Genomic DNA, 13,239 nt, shown 5'->3' on the forward strand with positions numbered 1-13,239 from the left:
GTGTCCTCTTTACAAAAAGGATCGCCGCCTTTTGGGGTCCTCCCACCCCGTCCTGCTGGGGCTGCTCTTTGCCTCGAGCGACCCCAAAGGATGGAAATCGCAAAAATCCTCTCCTTATTCTCCAAAGTGGGCGAATCCTCCCCAAATCCCAAATCAGTTCCCTTTCTCACGGGGTTTAGGGTGCTGGACTTGGAAATGCAGCAAACCGGGCATCGCTCCTGCCTGGCGTGCTGCCCCCAGCTGCCAATCATCCCGGGTTAATTACCGGGACCTCAATTATCCCCCCCCTGGTTAATTACCGGGACCTCAGACAACGTCACACAATTCGTGGAAAACCAACGTGCCCCTAATGGCAACCCGAGGCAACCCGAGCGCCGGAGGAAAGCCTGAGCGATGGAAATATTAAAAAATAAATAAATCAGCTTTTTTTTTCCCTTTTTCCCCACCTCCAGCCCAGGAATCGCTTCGCCCCGCAGCTCCCCAGGGGCAGCGCCGCCGCTTTTTGGGGGATTTTTATGGATTTTGGGGGGTTTTGACGCCCGCCCGGGCGCGCACGGAGCCGAGGTGTCGGGCAGGACGCAAAACGTGCTCGCTCAGCAGGCGAAGCAAAAAACAAAAGGAGCCGTGTCGCTCCGACAGCCAGCCCTTCCCGGGGACTTGTTTCGGGGAATTTCCGAGCCACGATCTCAGCGGTGCTGCAGATTTTGGGATCGGGACGTGGGGGCAAGTGAGGGATGCTCGGGGCAGCGAGGGATGCTCGGGGCCGTGAAGGATGCTCGGGGCCGTGAAGGATGCTCGGGGCTGTGAAGGATGCTCGGGGCGATGAAGGATTTTTGGGGTGGTGAAGCATTTTTGGGGTGGCGAAGGATTTTTGGGGTGGCGAAGGATTTTTGGGGTGGCGAAGGACGCTCGGAGATCCGAGCGGGGTGATTTGGGACGTCACCTGGCTGGGCAAATTGGGGCGACGCTGGTTTGTGTAGGGAAGGTCCGGAGGTGGCCGTGTCCCCGAGGTGGCAGCGCGGGGACTCACATTATTTGGGAAGGACCCGACGGAGCGTGCGCCCCCGTGGCTCAGCCCTATTTTGGGGCAGGGCCGGGGGTCCCCTCCCTTTCCAGTGCCTCCCAATGAAAAGTTTTTTTTTTTTTAATTTTCCCCCTTCGGCTGCCAAGCCGGGAATCGATTATTCACGGCCGCCCGCCCGCGGTCGATGCCCGTCGCGCTCATTAAGCCGTGCCGGAGCGACGAGCTCCGGGAACCCTCCGACCCCCCTCTGGGGCTTTTTTGGGGTCGGGGGGAGCCCCGTCCCCAGCCTGGGGCTGCACCGGTGGAGGTTCGGAGGGTCCCTGGTGGAAATGGGGTGGTATTAACCCGTTCTGCCCTAAATGAGGTTGGGAGGGGGGGGATGGAAATGGGTGCCCCCCAATGCCCAGGGCATGCTCCGGGTGCTGGATTTGGGGAGCCGGATGCCCCTACAACCCCCTTGGGCATCCCAAAGCCGAGCCCCCCCCCCCCCCAGCCCCATAACCCCCCCATCCTCCTGGTCCCCAGGGTGCTTGGGGACACCGTGCCCTGGTTCAGGCTGCGAGGCACAAATCCAGCACCCCTCTGCGGGTCCTTTACAGGGGGGGTGCCCCCCCTGTGCCCCCCATCCCCTCCCAGACGGGGATCTGGGGGGCCACGCACACCCCTTATCCCCTCCGGCACCCCCAAAATCCCGCCGCGACGCCGGAGGACGCCTCGCTGGGACGATGGGGACTGGGTTTGTCGGCCACGGAGGGACGGGGACAGCAAAGGGGTGGGGGGGGGGGGGGGGGGGGGACACACACAAATCCCTGGCCCCCAGCTGCCGGGTGCCGTCTCAGCCGGCAGCCCCCGGGGGTGGGCTCAGCAGCGCACGTGTTCGGAGGACGGGGAGGGAGGTGTGGGGCCGGGTGTGCACACCGTCTATATATACCACCGTGGCACCGGCGCCGGAGGAGTCACGGAGCAGAGGAGCCGGCGGCTGACAGCACACCCGCAGGTAGGAGATCTCCTTCGGTTTGCATCCTACTTGGGGGGGGGAAATTTTTCTTCGTTTTCGTGTTTTTGTGGGTTTTTTTTCAGTCCGTTTTTTCAGGCTTCGATGCGTTTGGGAGATGTCCCTCTCCCCGCCAAGGGTTAAAGAGAAATATCTGCCTGTAAAGGAAAATATATCGGCTCGCACGAGCAGCCCCTCTGCGCCGTGCTCGGCCGGGCGAGCACCTGCCAAAAAAAAGTTTCACCTTCCCCAAAATTGCCCCTTTTCGGACCCAAGCCGCCGAGGGATGCAACAGGAGCCGGCGCGAAGCCGCGGGCGCGGCAGGTGAGAGGCGAAGGGGTTTTGGGGCTCGCCCGCTGGATTTAACCAAAATCCCCCCCGTCTTTGTGCCTCCGTCCCCGACGGCCTGCGGGGAGAAGCAGCGGAGCCTCCACACCGCAAATTTCCCCTCGCGGTGTTTCTGCCCCCCTTTTTTTTTTTTTTTTTAATATCCAGGACAAAAGGGGAAGGGAACTTCGCAACTTGGGCACCGCGGGATGCGCAGGGGGACGCCTGGCTTGGCAGGCACCTTTCCCCCTCCAACAGAGCACAAAAGGGAAGAAAATGTGGTTGTTTTTTTTTTTGATGTTCCTTTTATTTATTTTTTTTTTTCCCCTCGCAGCCCCCAATGAATGGCTGAGGAGCGGGGATGGACAGGGGGAGAAATTCTCTCCCTGGGCTTTTTACCTCTCGGCAGCCTCCCGCGGTCTGTCGCTGCCCCATCTGTGTTTATCGCCTCGCCGCAGTGTGTGCAATTTGGGCCAATTATGGCCAATTACCTGATCGAGGGGCTCAACAAAAGGAAGAGCTCGTTTTTTCTGCCGAGCTCCGGGGAAGCGGGGGGAGTGGGGGGGGCTGCAGCCCCGACCCCCCCCCCTGGCTTCCCCCAGCATCTCCCCGAGCCCCCAGCCCCTTCGCCGCTCGCCCAGCCGCCGGCACAAAGGTTTCGGGCGCCCTCGCGGGAGCCGTAGCATCGTGCTCCCCTTGGCTTCTCCCTTTTTTTTTTTTTTCTTTTATTTCTTTTTTTTTCCGATGGCAACTTTGCATTTTTTTAATGCTGGAGGAGCGGGAGGGGAAGTGTTTTAGCTGGTGCCAGTGGGGGACACTGTTGGACAATATTGCGCCGCTCGGCCGGACCCCTTCCATGCGGCTCCCACCCGGCCGCCTCTCCCTGCCCGCCGGGTCAGGCCTTGCTTTGGGTTGGAAGAGCGGGGATTAGGAGAAAATAAAATAATAATCAAAAAAACCCTTAGGGCCAGCTCAGCTCCAGGCATGGAGCTTGTCCCCATACAGCAGGACTGATCCTGATCCCAAAGCACCGCCGCATTTACACCTGCGGATGCGTCGGCGATGCCGGCAGCAGCGTGCCGGGACCGTCCCCGGCGTTAGGATTTCCCCGGGGAAGAGGACGCGGCACCTCCCCGAGCAGCCCCATTTCGGCTGATTTTCAGCCCAAAAGCCCCGCGCCGCCCATGTTCCCGCTCGGCCGAAACCCAATCAAAGCAAATCGAATGAAGGCGAGCGCGGCGCGGCCGGCACCTGCTTCCCCTTCCTCCTCTCCTCGCGGGTTATTGATGTCCCACCGGCTCCGTCCCGGCCGCTGCCCCCCGAAATTAATCCCTCTAAACATCTGCACCTCCCGCGTCCTCCCACCCGGAGCCATAAATAAGAGCCGGCCGCCTTGACGGATAGCCAGACCCTGCTGTTATCAGGACTGCAGGCTGCATTGCCAGCAAATCCCTCTTTTTTTTTTTTCTTTACCCTAATACCAATATTAATGAGGATAAGTCAACTACGGACGAGGAGCCCCCAGGGGTGCCGTAGCGGCGGGGCTCACCGCAACGTTTCGGAGGACGCCACATCCCTCCAGCCCCAAAAAACATCCAGGCACAATTTGTGTGTGCCCAGGAGCTCTTCTGATGGGCTGGTTGCGTTTTGGGGTTTGGCTGAGCACTGATGCATGGTAGAGGGGGTTTTATTTTCTTTATTTTCTTTATTTTTGGGGCTCGCACCCTTCCCGCTCGATAACATCTTTCCATTAAGCAGCCAGGCTGTAATCCCTGAGCCTGCCCTGGCCGCGGTGCCACAGCCAGATGAGCCCTCCTGGGGACACCCGGACACCCCCTTCGGGGACATGCGATAGGGTTTGCAGCCCCGCTGCGGGGCCGAGAGATTTTCGGGGGGGGGGGGGGGGGGCTTGCCCTCTCCCGGGAGCATCCTGCCAATCCTCTGACTCACGCCGGCAGCCAGTTTTAATGAGACTCAGCGAAGATTAAGCCTTAATTCCTGCTCCTTATCAGCTTTCCCTCCAGCAAATGACAAGCGGCTCGGCGAGGCTCTGTGTCACCGAGCTGGAAGGTGACCGTGACACCGGGCAGCGCGTGCCCTGCTCCTGTTGCAAGATGTTCCCATCTCGCTGGAAAATAAACGGGAATGAGCCCTGAGCCCTGCCCAGCCTGCAAAGGCAAAGCAAGCCCACCCTCAAAACCCCCGAAAGTGGCCCAAAATGACAATGGAGCACGGGTTGCGAAGCCACCGCTGCTGCCACCGAGGTCTTCCTCGCCTGCGAGCATCCCACGCCGGGGCGAAGCCGCCGGGCACGTGGGTTTTGGACCCCATCAGAAAATTGGGAAAAGCCGGGAAATCATTTTTTTTTGAGGGGAATGATTCCTCACCTGCTCGTGGCTGAGCTTGAAGAAGGATTTTGGAGATCTCAGCCACCCCCTTGCCCAGGACGCGGCTCACACGAAGGTGCCACCAAGGGCAGCCCCGACCTCCGCGTCACCATTTGGCTCTGCTCCCGTCTCCTTGGCACCCCCCCAGAGGGCACAGTGCCCCCGGACCCGCTGTCAGGCACCACGGAGACTTCGTGTCCCTCTTCCATGGGCGCTGAGAGCCACAGGGAGGGGTTTGAGGAGGACCAGAGGTCCGTGGGGACGCATCGGGCTAAAAAATCCTGATACGGGAGGAAAGCGCTCGCCGCTCTGCCACGGCCACGTCGCTTCACCACCACGTGCCACCGATGCCCTGCATCGGTGCACATTGGGACCTCCCGAGACAGGGACAGGGGTGGCAGCACCCAAAACGCCCCTTGAAAATGGATGGGGAAGGGGAAATGGAACAGGGAAAGGCAGGTGGGGAGCTCCTCCTCACTCAGCCCCGGCGGTGTCCTGCTCGGGGACAGCCCCGACGTGCCTCCCCGCCACGTCCCGGCGCTAAAATAAGCCCTGCCGGCACTCGTGTCATGGGATAGCCTGGGAAAACGAAGCTGGGCGGGGGGAAGGAGGGGATCGTTTCCCCCAAAAAAAAAAAAAATAAATCATTTTGGGGAGGGCTGAGCGCTGCTCCTGCCCGTTTAGGAGGTGGCAGCGAGCGCGTGCCGGGGCTGACGGGTTTTGTCTCCGGCCGCAGCCGCTGCCGTTGGCACCATGAGGGCCGTGCTCTGGGACCTGCTGCTGCTCTGCCTCTTCGCCCGGGCACGGGGCGACTGCCGGGGGGACTGCCTGCGCTGCGACCGCCAGCTCTACAGGGACAGCTTCGACGTCCTCGTAAGTGCCCCCCGCGCCGGGTTGGGGCTTTGGGGTTCTTGGGAAGGGCGCCGGGTTTGTGGGGTGGTTGGGAATGATGAGCACTGAGGGTGCTGGTGTCGTTGTCCCTTCTCCGTGGGCACCCAAAAGTGCTGTGGCCATGCCCAGGGACATTATCAAAGCCTACGAGATGGTCCCAAGGAAAGGGGCAGCTCCGAGAGTGATGGCCCCAAGGCTCTGATGGCCACGGGATGGAGCACATTGTGCCGGGGAGGGTCCAAGACCCCCCTCATCCCCAGCTTTCCTGCCCTCGTGGCTCACGGCATCACCACCACGCACCCTGCCAGAGGCACCAGCACCCAAAAAGCCGCCAAAACTGCCTCTGAGCCCCAGCAGGACCAGCATCGTGCCCCAGCGGGGCTGCAGATACAAGCTGGGATGTGATATTCCAGGGGGGGCAGCCAGCCGAAGGGCTGCCGAGCCCAGGGGAGATGCGGTGACGGCGAAAACGTCACGCTGCAAAGGGATGAATCAGCCCGTCCCTGCCCGTGATGCTTTCCTTTCCCCTCCGCTGAGCCGTGGCCGGGCTCTGGCTGGGAGCTTTGCTTTCCTCCCCGTTCCCCCTCCGCCCACAGGGAAGCATCGGCCGCCTCCTCGCTGCCGCTCTCCTCTCCATCAGCGATAAATCACGGCTGGCTGTGATGGGGAAAGCCCCCGGGGGTGGGAAATGGGCCCCAAAACAGCGGGGACCAGAAGCTCGGTGGAGATGCCGCAGCCACCCCATTGCTAAGTCCCAGTGGATGCAAGATCTGGGGCATGATCGCGCTGATTTGGGTCCAGAATATCGTTTTGCAGTTGGAAAGGGGCTCTGCCCTACTGCTCTGTCTTCCCCCGGCACTGGTGGCCAGTGAGATGGGGAGGAAATGGGGTGGTCGGTGGCTCATGGGGTCGTGCCTCTGAGGAAGAGGAGCCCGGGGACCTTGGAGGCTCGGGTTCAGCCCGGGGAAGCGGCTTGTTGGGATTTGGCACAAAGCCCCCCATTTCCAAAGCAAAGGCCAAGGAAATCCCATCAGCGAGGGGCTGATCCGTCCTCACCCAGGACTCTGGAAATGTCCACGTAGCTTTCCAAGGGCTGCAGAGCCAAGATTTCAGTGGTAGGTACAAGAGATGCCCTGAAGTTACTGCTGTGCCTGCACCATCAGAGCTGCCAGGGCAGGACAGGGACATCTTGGGAACATTGAGGGGACACGGGACAATAAGGGGACCCGAGGGCTATCTCAGGGCCACCTCAGATACACCTCAAGGCCACCTCGGAGACATCTTGAGGCCAACAGGGAGTCTTTGAAGATGTCTCGGGGCCACCTTGGGGCCACCAGGGCCACTTTGGGGCCACCAAGGCTGCTCTGGGGCCACAAGGGCCACCTGGGAGCTACCGGGGCCACCTGGGGACCACCCTGGGGACACAAGGGAACACCTTGGGGACACGAGGGCCATCTCAGGGCCACCATGGCCCCCTCGGATACACCTCAAGGCCACCTCAGGGACTCCTTGAAGATGTCTTGGGGCCACTTTGGGGACATCGGGGCCACTTTGGGGCAGGGCAGCTGGTGGAACTGGTCTTCAAGATGCCACCTAGGGATGTGCAAACCCACGGTGGCACCGTTAATGCCAGCCCAAGGTGGGAGGTAGCCTTCCCAGCTACTTTTGCCTCTGGACATGGAGGAGCGCTGGTCCGTGCTTGCTTGGAGGACTCCCAAAGCACCACGAGGAGGCAGAAGCCATTTCCATGTGAACTAAGGCAACAGCATGAGGGCTGAGGACCCCGAGGTGACCGCGGGGCTGTGTTGTGGATGGATGGCAGGACACCAATGGCCTCCAGCTGGATGCCCTGGATGATTCCTCTCCAAGCTATCAGCTAGAGATGCTATCTGCATGCAATGTCCTTCAGCCTTCATCCCCATTTGGGACATTGTCTGGACACCGAGCATCTGCAGGAGGCAACAACAAAGGTCTGGAGATCCTGGGGGCAGGACCTCGGCTTGGCCCAGGACACCCACACAAGGACTGCTGTGGGTGAACGAGACCCAAAGTCACTTTGGGACAACAATTTTTCTTTTTTTTCTCTTCGTCCGAAGAGCCTGGTTGGTCTCAGGCATGGAAATTGTGAGTTGCTGCTGAGTCATGTGCTTGAGCTCCACGTGGGACACCACGTGGGGACCTGTGGCACCTCTCACCCAGCAAAGTCAACAGACCCATGGCAAAGAGCGGTTCTGCAAGAGTTTTGGCCTTGCAGATGACCGTTTCTGAAAGCTATGAGACGGACACCGACATGTTTCGGCCAGAGGGCTCCTCGGGTTGGTGTTAAGCATTTGGAAGAGCCCGCCATGAAGCCAACTTGGGCTGGAAAGACGAGGCAAGGGAAGACGAGCCCTGCCTTCCGTGCCCTCCAGCCCCAGCTCTGGATATTGATTAATTTGTCTCTCCTGGGATCTTCTCCTGGCTGGTTTCTCCTGGATGCTTTCCCCAGCTGGCTCTGCGCCCTGTCTTGGTGGACCCTTGGAAAGGGATGGGACATGGCCACGGTGGGACGCGCCCTTGCGTGCTGAGGAAGCCTGATGGCTTGGTGAAGTCGCTCTTGATGGCTCAAAGGCCACATCCTGATGGCCTTTGGAGGGATGTGGTGAGCAGGGCGGGCTCCTGGGGACATGGGGAAGGCACTTGTCTCTTCTCGGGAAAGAAGGCACGAAGGAGGATCTGGGGATGAGGCTGGTCCGCCTCACCTCGGTCCTGAGCATCATCCTGGAAAGCATTTCCTGACACGTGAAGGAGAAGACAGTCAGCAGGAGCAGCCAGCGTGGATTTATGGAGGGGAAGTCATGCTTAGCCACCCCAAGAGCTCTCTGCAGGGAGACGTCTGGCTTCTCTTGGCTTTTATAAGGCTTTCGGGACTGCCTCCCTTGACGTGGCCATGGACAAAGGGTGGTGTAGATACCCGGCAGTGAGTTTGGCTGGAACCTGGGATGGGACGGGAGCCTGGGCTTCAGTGGGGAAGTGGGGAAAGGTGGTGGGTGATGGGGTTTGGGATGTGGAGCTGCCGTGGCAGCATCTCCATCACCTCTGGGAGCCTGAGCATGGCTAAAAGCCTGGATTTGGGACCAAATGATGGCTGGCAAGTGTTGATGAGCTGCTGGTGACTTTCTGGGGTGTCTTCCAGAAGGCTGGATGGGCTACAAGTGGGGGGATGCCCAAGGACCCAAAGGATAATGGTTTTAAACTGAAAGAGGGCGGGTTTAGGTTAGATGTTAGGAGGAAATCCTTTATGATGAGGGCGGCGAGGCCCTGGACAGGCTGCCCCGAGGAGCTGGGGGTGCCCCATCCCTGGCAGTGCCCGTGGCCGGGGGCTGGAATTTGATGATCTTTAAGGGCCCTTCCAACCCAAAACATTCTGGGATTTCTGATCCGAAACCCGTCCCCGTGTCTCCCCGCGCAGGTCTGCATCCTGGAGTGCGAAGGCGAAGCCGTGCCGCGGGCCACCTGGGAGATGTGCGCCGCCTCCAACCGAGCCGCCCCGCGGCGGGAGGCCACCGGTGCCGGCGTCTTCGGTGCCGCGGGGCCGGCGGAGGCGGCGGCGAGCCCGCTGCAGGTAAGCGAGCTGCTGCGGCGGCGGGACGCCGAAGACGGAGGCGCGGGGACGGTGCCGGGCGCTTTCCCGTCGCGGGACGAGGACATTTCCCGGCGGCTCGGCGGCGGCTTCCCGCGGGGGACGCGCGGCTCGTGGCCGGCGGCCCGAGGGGTGCAGAAGCGGTACGGGGGCTTCATCGGGGTGCGCAAGTCGGCGAGGAAGTGGAACAACCAGAAGAGGTTTAGCGAGTTCCTGAAGCAGTACCTGGGCATGTCGCCCCGCTCCAGTGAGTACGACATTGCCGGCGACCTCAGCGAGCACAACGAGATCTAGCCGGCCCCGCGGCACCCATTTGGAGGTGGATCTGCCATGGCCAAAAAAGTCAACCCATTGTCCCCCCACCCCGAAACCTCCGTTAGGAATCGCGAGCCGGTCCCGTGCGTGCCCGGTTTTCTCCAGGAAGCGATGGCTGCTTTATTTTTAATTTTATTTTTCATTGCACCCCCCCCCCCCAAAGTGCCATAGTTTTGCCCCATGAGACCCCACCCATCCCTGGCCCCTTTTATTTCTTTGTTGGTTTGTTTTTTGTTTTTTGTTTTTTCCTAGTAGTTGGGTTTTGCCCCATAAATGCCGTTTTCGCCCCGCTGAATGGCGATGCTGGATCTGGGTGGGGATGCTCCAGCGCTGCATTCCCCATTCCCACGGGTGCAAATTAAAAATGGGGGGAAAAAAAATAAAAATGGCTTGAAAAGACCAAGCCACGAGGCGAGGCTGCATGTCCCTGGCTCGGTGACAGCCCCAGGAAAGTCCCTTTGCCATCGGTCACACCGAGATAATGGGCGAAAGGGTTTTGTCCCCAACACCAAATAGGTACACAGAATGTTTCAGCCCCCAAAAAGCAGGAAAAAAAAATCAAAAAAAGCCAAACTTGTTGCTTTTAGAAATGAGATGAAGCCTCCCAAAAGCTTTGTGTTGGCAAAAACTAGCAGCGAGTGGGGGGCAGCCCCCGAAAAGCGGTGCCGGCGGGAGGAGAAGCCGGGATGGTCGGGATGCTCAGAGCCCCCAGCGCCTGCCCTGCACCCAGCGAGGCCACCCACCTCCCAAAACACCCAAAACTGAGGATTGGGGGAATTTTTAATTCCCCTCCCCTTTTTTATCTTTTTTTTTTTTTTTTCCCCCTCTTCTTTTTGTGCTGCGAGGCATCTCCCTAACTTAGGGGATTTCTCCCCGGCCCTGCAGCCCCCGGGACCGAGCATCCCGGCCCCTCGCCCGCTCCGCTCTCAGCTGCATTTCTTTTTCTTTCTTTTTTTTTTTTTTTTTTCTGTTTTCTTTCTGTTTTTTTTTGTAGCGTTCCGGCACCGCGTCCTGGCACCCGCCACCAGGCACAGGCAAAATTAGCCCTGCTCCTGTCCACCCAAGCAGCCTCCACCTCTCTCTGACGGACCCCAAAGCGCTTCAGACTCGCACGCGTTCAGAAATCACTTTTCTCCCTTCTGGGGAGCAGCCACCTGGGTGCCCGCCCGTGACCGCTCTTCACCCGGTAGCAATTTAAAGCCAGGACTGGAAGGATTCGGCCACCGCCGGACACGGGAGCGAGGACGGCGGGGAGGGGGACCACCAAAAAAAAAAAAAAAAAAAGAGGAAAACGGGATTTTTTGCAAAATTCGCACCTCGCTCGGCCATTGGAAACACCCCACACGTTGGACGCAGTGGAAAATAGTGATTTTTTTTTTTTTTTTTGGTTTTGTTCCCCCTTCCCCCCCCCAGATTATTATTTCACGCTTTTGGGCATCCCCTCCCAGCCCCAGCCCCCCCACCAGGACCCCGGCCGGGGGATTTATCCGCACCCCCCCGGATTTATCCCCACCTTTTTGGCTGGGGGATGCTGAGACACCGAGAGGTCGCATCCCGCCGTGGCTCAGTCCCCGTGCGCCCGCAGGAGGGGACCGGAGCACGGTGCAGCACCCAGGGCTGGGTAGAAAACACCTGGAATTGTGGTTTTATTTTTTTTTTTTCAATATGATTTATTATTATTTTTTTTTTTTGCGCTTTCCTTGAGGTTTGATAAGGACTCCGGGGTTGACTTCTTTGCTCAGCAACTCAGCCGCGCGTGCGTCTCTTGTCGCGTCCCCCCGGCATGTATCGCGTCCCAGCTGCCGTCCCCGCCGGGGCGCCTTCCCGGGGCTCCCAGCGTGACCCCGGAGCCGTGTGTGTCCCCCCCCCCCAACCCTTCTGCCTAATTCGCTGCCCGAAGCATGTCCCGCGTGCCCCGCGCCCGGGTCTCACCCGCAGCGCCGCCCCTTCGCCGTTTGTACAAAAAAAAAATGATAATAAAAAACCCGACGCATCCCGTGGAAACAAACAAAACAAAAAAAAAACAGCAAAAAAAAAAAATCTCGCCCCCCCCCCCTCCCCCCTGTTCTTTTTAATTGTTTCATACAAAGATTTCTCCATTAAACTTGTACATAGCAAAAGGATTAATAAATTAGTTTACTGTTTCTACGATCTCAGTGCGACTGGCGACCGTCACTTGGGTCAACGCTTGCAGCGCAAGGTCCCTGCCGCCCCCCACCCCGGGGGGCTCGATCCGCCCCGCTCAGCTGGGAAATGGCGTGGTTTTAGGGGAAAAAAATGAGATTTTTGTAAATGTGCATGATTCCCAGCAGAGATCCCCCCCCCGGTATGGGCTGCGACAGTGCTTCAGGGGGCGTCACGTCATTGTACACGTGTCCTATGGGACAAAAAGGGGTGGATCGGGGGGGTTATTTGGGGGGAAAAAAGGGGATTTTGTAGCTTAAGAGAGGGAGGGGGAATACGCACAAAGCAGATAGAAAAAAAAAAAGAGGGAGACACCAGGAGATGCGGGTTACGCTGAGACCGTGCCTGCTCACTTCGGTGATGTCCCCTACAGCGGTGACCCCAGTGCTCGATGCCAAACTTCGTCCCCGGGGTGCCGAGCAGCTCCTGTCCCCAACGCCACGTGCCAGCCTCCCTTTTCGGTCAGGGCGATGAGGGATCCCACACTGGGATGCTCCAGCCTCTGCCGTGCTGCATCCCCAGGGGAAAATTTGGGGTCTGGGCTCCCTGCCCCGCAGGGCACCGCCAGCCCGGCCACCGCTCGGTGGGTGGCACGGTGCCAATCCCCGTCAGATTTGGGGAGGTGGTGGCATCGCGGCTGGTGCCGGGTGGGTTTCAGTATCGTCACCGAAACGCCGTGGCCGGGTCTCGCCGGGAGGCTCGGGGTTAATCTACGGGGGTGCCCCCAGTGCCCCCAGTTCGGTCCCAGTTTGCAAAGCCACGGGGGTGGCGAAGAGAGGGGACCGGTGCCGCGTTTTTGGCCGGTGGGCATCCATTGCTTTGTCCACGTCCAGCTAGGAGCGGTGGTCCCCGCGTCCCTCCGCTACGGGGCCACGAAACCCTGCGGACCTGCTCGGAATTGCATCCACTTGGTGCTCCCAGATGCAGTTTTTATCCTTCGGATTTTTTTTCCTCTCTTTTCCCACGCAGGGCAGGCATCGCCACCTGTTGCATCCCCATTCGGCCCTTCTCTCCAGATTTCAGCCTCTCCTCCCACCCTCTTCCGCGTCCTCTTTCGCCTCCATGCGCAAAAAAAAATAAAAATAAAAACCGTTATCCAGGCTTTTCGCAGCACAAGGCAGCTTCTGAGGTCAACGGAGCGACTTGCAAGGGGCTGCGAGACCTTGCAGAGCCCCCCGCAGCGGGACACCGCCTGAAAACCCGCTGGGGTTGGCACGCGCCGACCTCCCCTTGCAGCTTCCAGGCTGAAACTCGATGGGTTTGGGGTTCGGGGGAGGAAAACCACCACCGAGGGAAAAGGAAGCGGAGCATGTGCTGCAGGAGGGAGAGGCAGTGCCATCGGCGGGCAGACACTGCTATCTAGTGGTGCCAGAAGTGGTTGTGCCAACGGGGAAGAAATATTCGGGGCTGAGCGCGAGCTGGGCAGAAAGTGCAAGGGGAGAGGGACGCGACGCGGGGACACGGGCTGCAAGGACGAGGCAGAGCCAGCAAGGCA

At 59.6% G+C, this 13,239-nt stretch overlaps 1 protein-coding gene across 2 annotated transcripts; it reads left to right on the top strand.

The window, feature by feature from the left end:
* Window positions 1-1,881: 1,881 nt before the first annotated feature.
* On the top strand, window positions 1,882-11,711 carry PNOC (prepronociceptin). Of its 2 annotated transcripts, XM_066995156.1 has the most exons (4): window positions 1,882-2,021; window positions 5,469-5,605; window positions 9,075-9,492; window positions 10,555-11,711. In XM_066995156.1, exons 2-4 carry the CDS (start codon window positions 5,486-5,488, stop codon window positions 10,602-10,604), a joined length of 588 nt encoding a protein of 195 aa, XP_066851257.1. In that variant the 5' UTR covers window positions 1,882-2,021; window positions 5,469-5,485; the 3' UTR covers window positions 10,605-11,711. The 2 variants fall into 2 exon arrangements, with proteins under 2 accessions (XP_066851257.1, XP_047935241.1); XM_048079284.2 differs by having other exon boundaries at window positions 9,075-11,711.
* The last annotated feature ends 1,528 nt before the right edge of the window (window positions 11,712-13,239 follow it).

Source organism: Anser cygnoides, chromosome 3 (genome assembly GCF_040182565.1).
Source record: "Anser cygnoides isolate HZ-2024a breed goose chromosome 3, Taihu_goose_T2T_genome, whole genome shotgun sequence".
In the NCBI taxonomy this organism is placed as follows: Eukaryota; Metazoa; Chordata; class Aves; order Anseriformes; family Anatidae; genus Anser; species Anser cygnoides.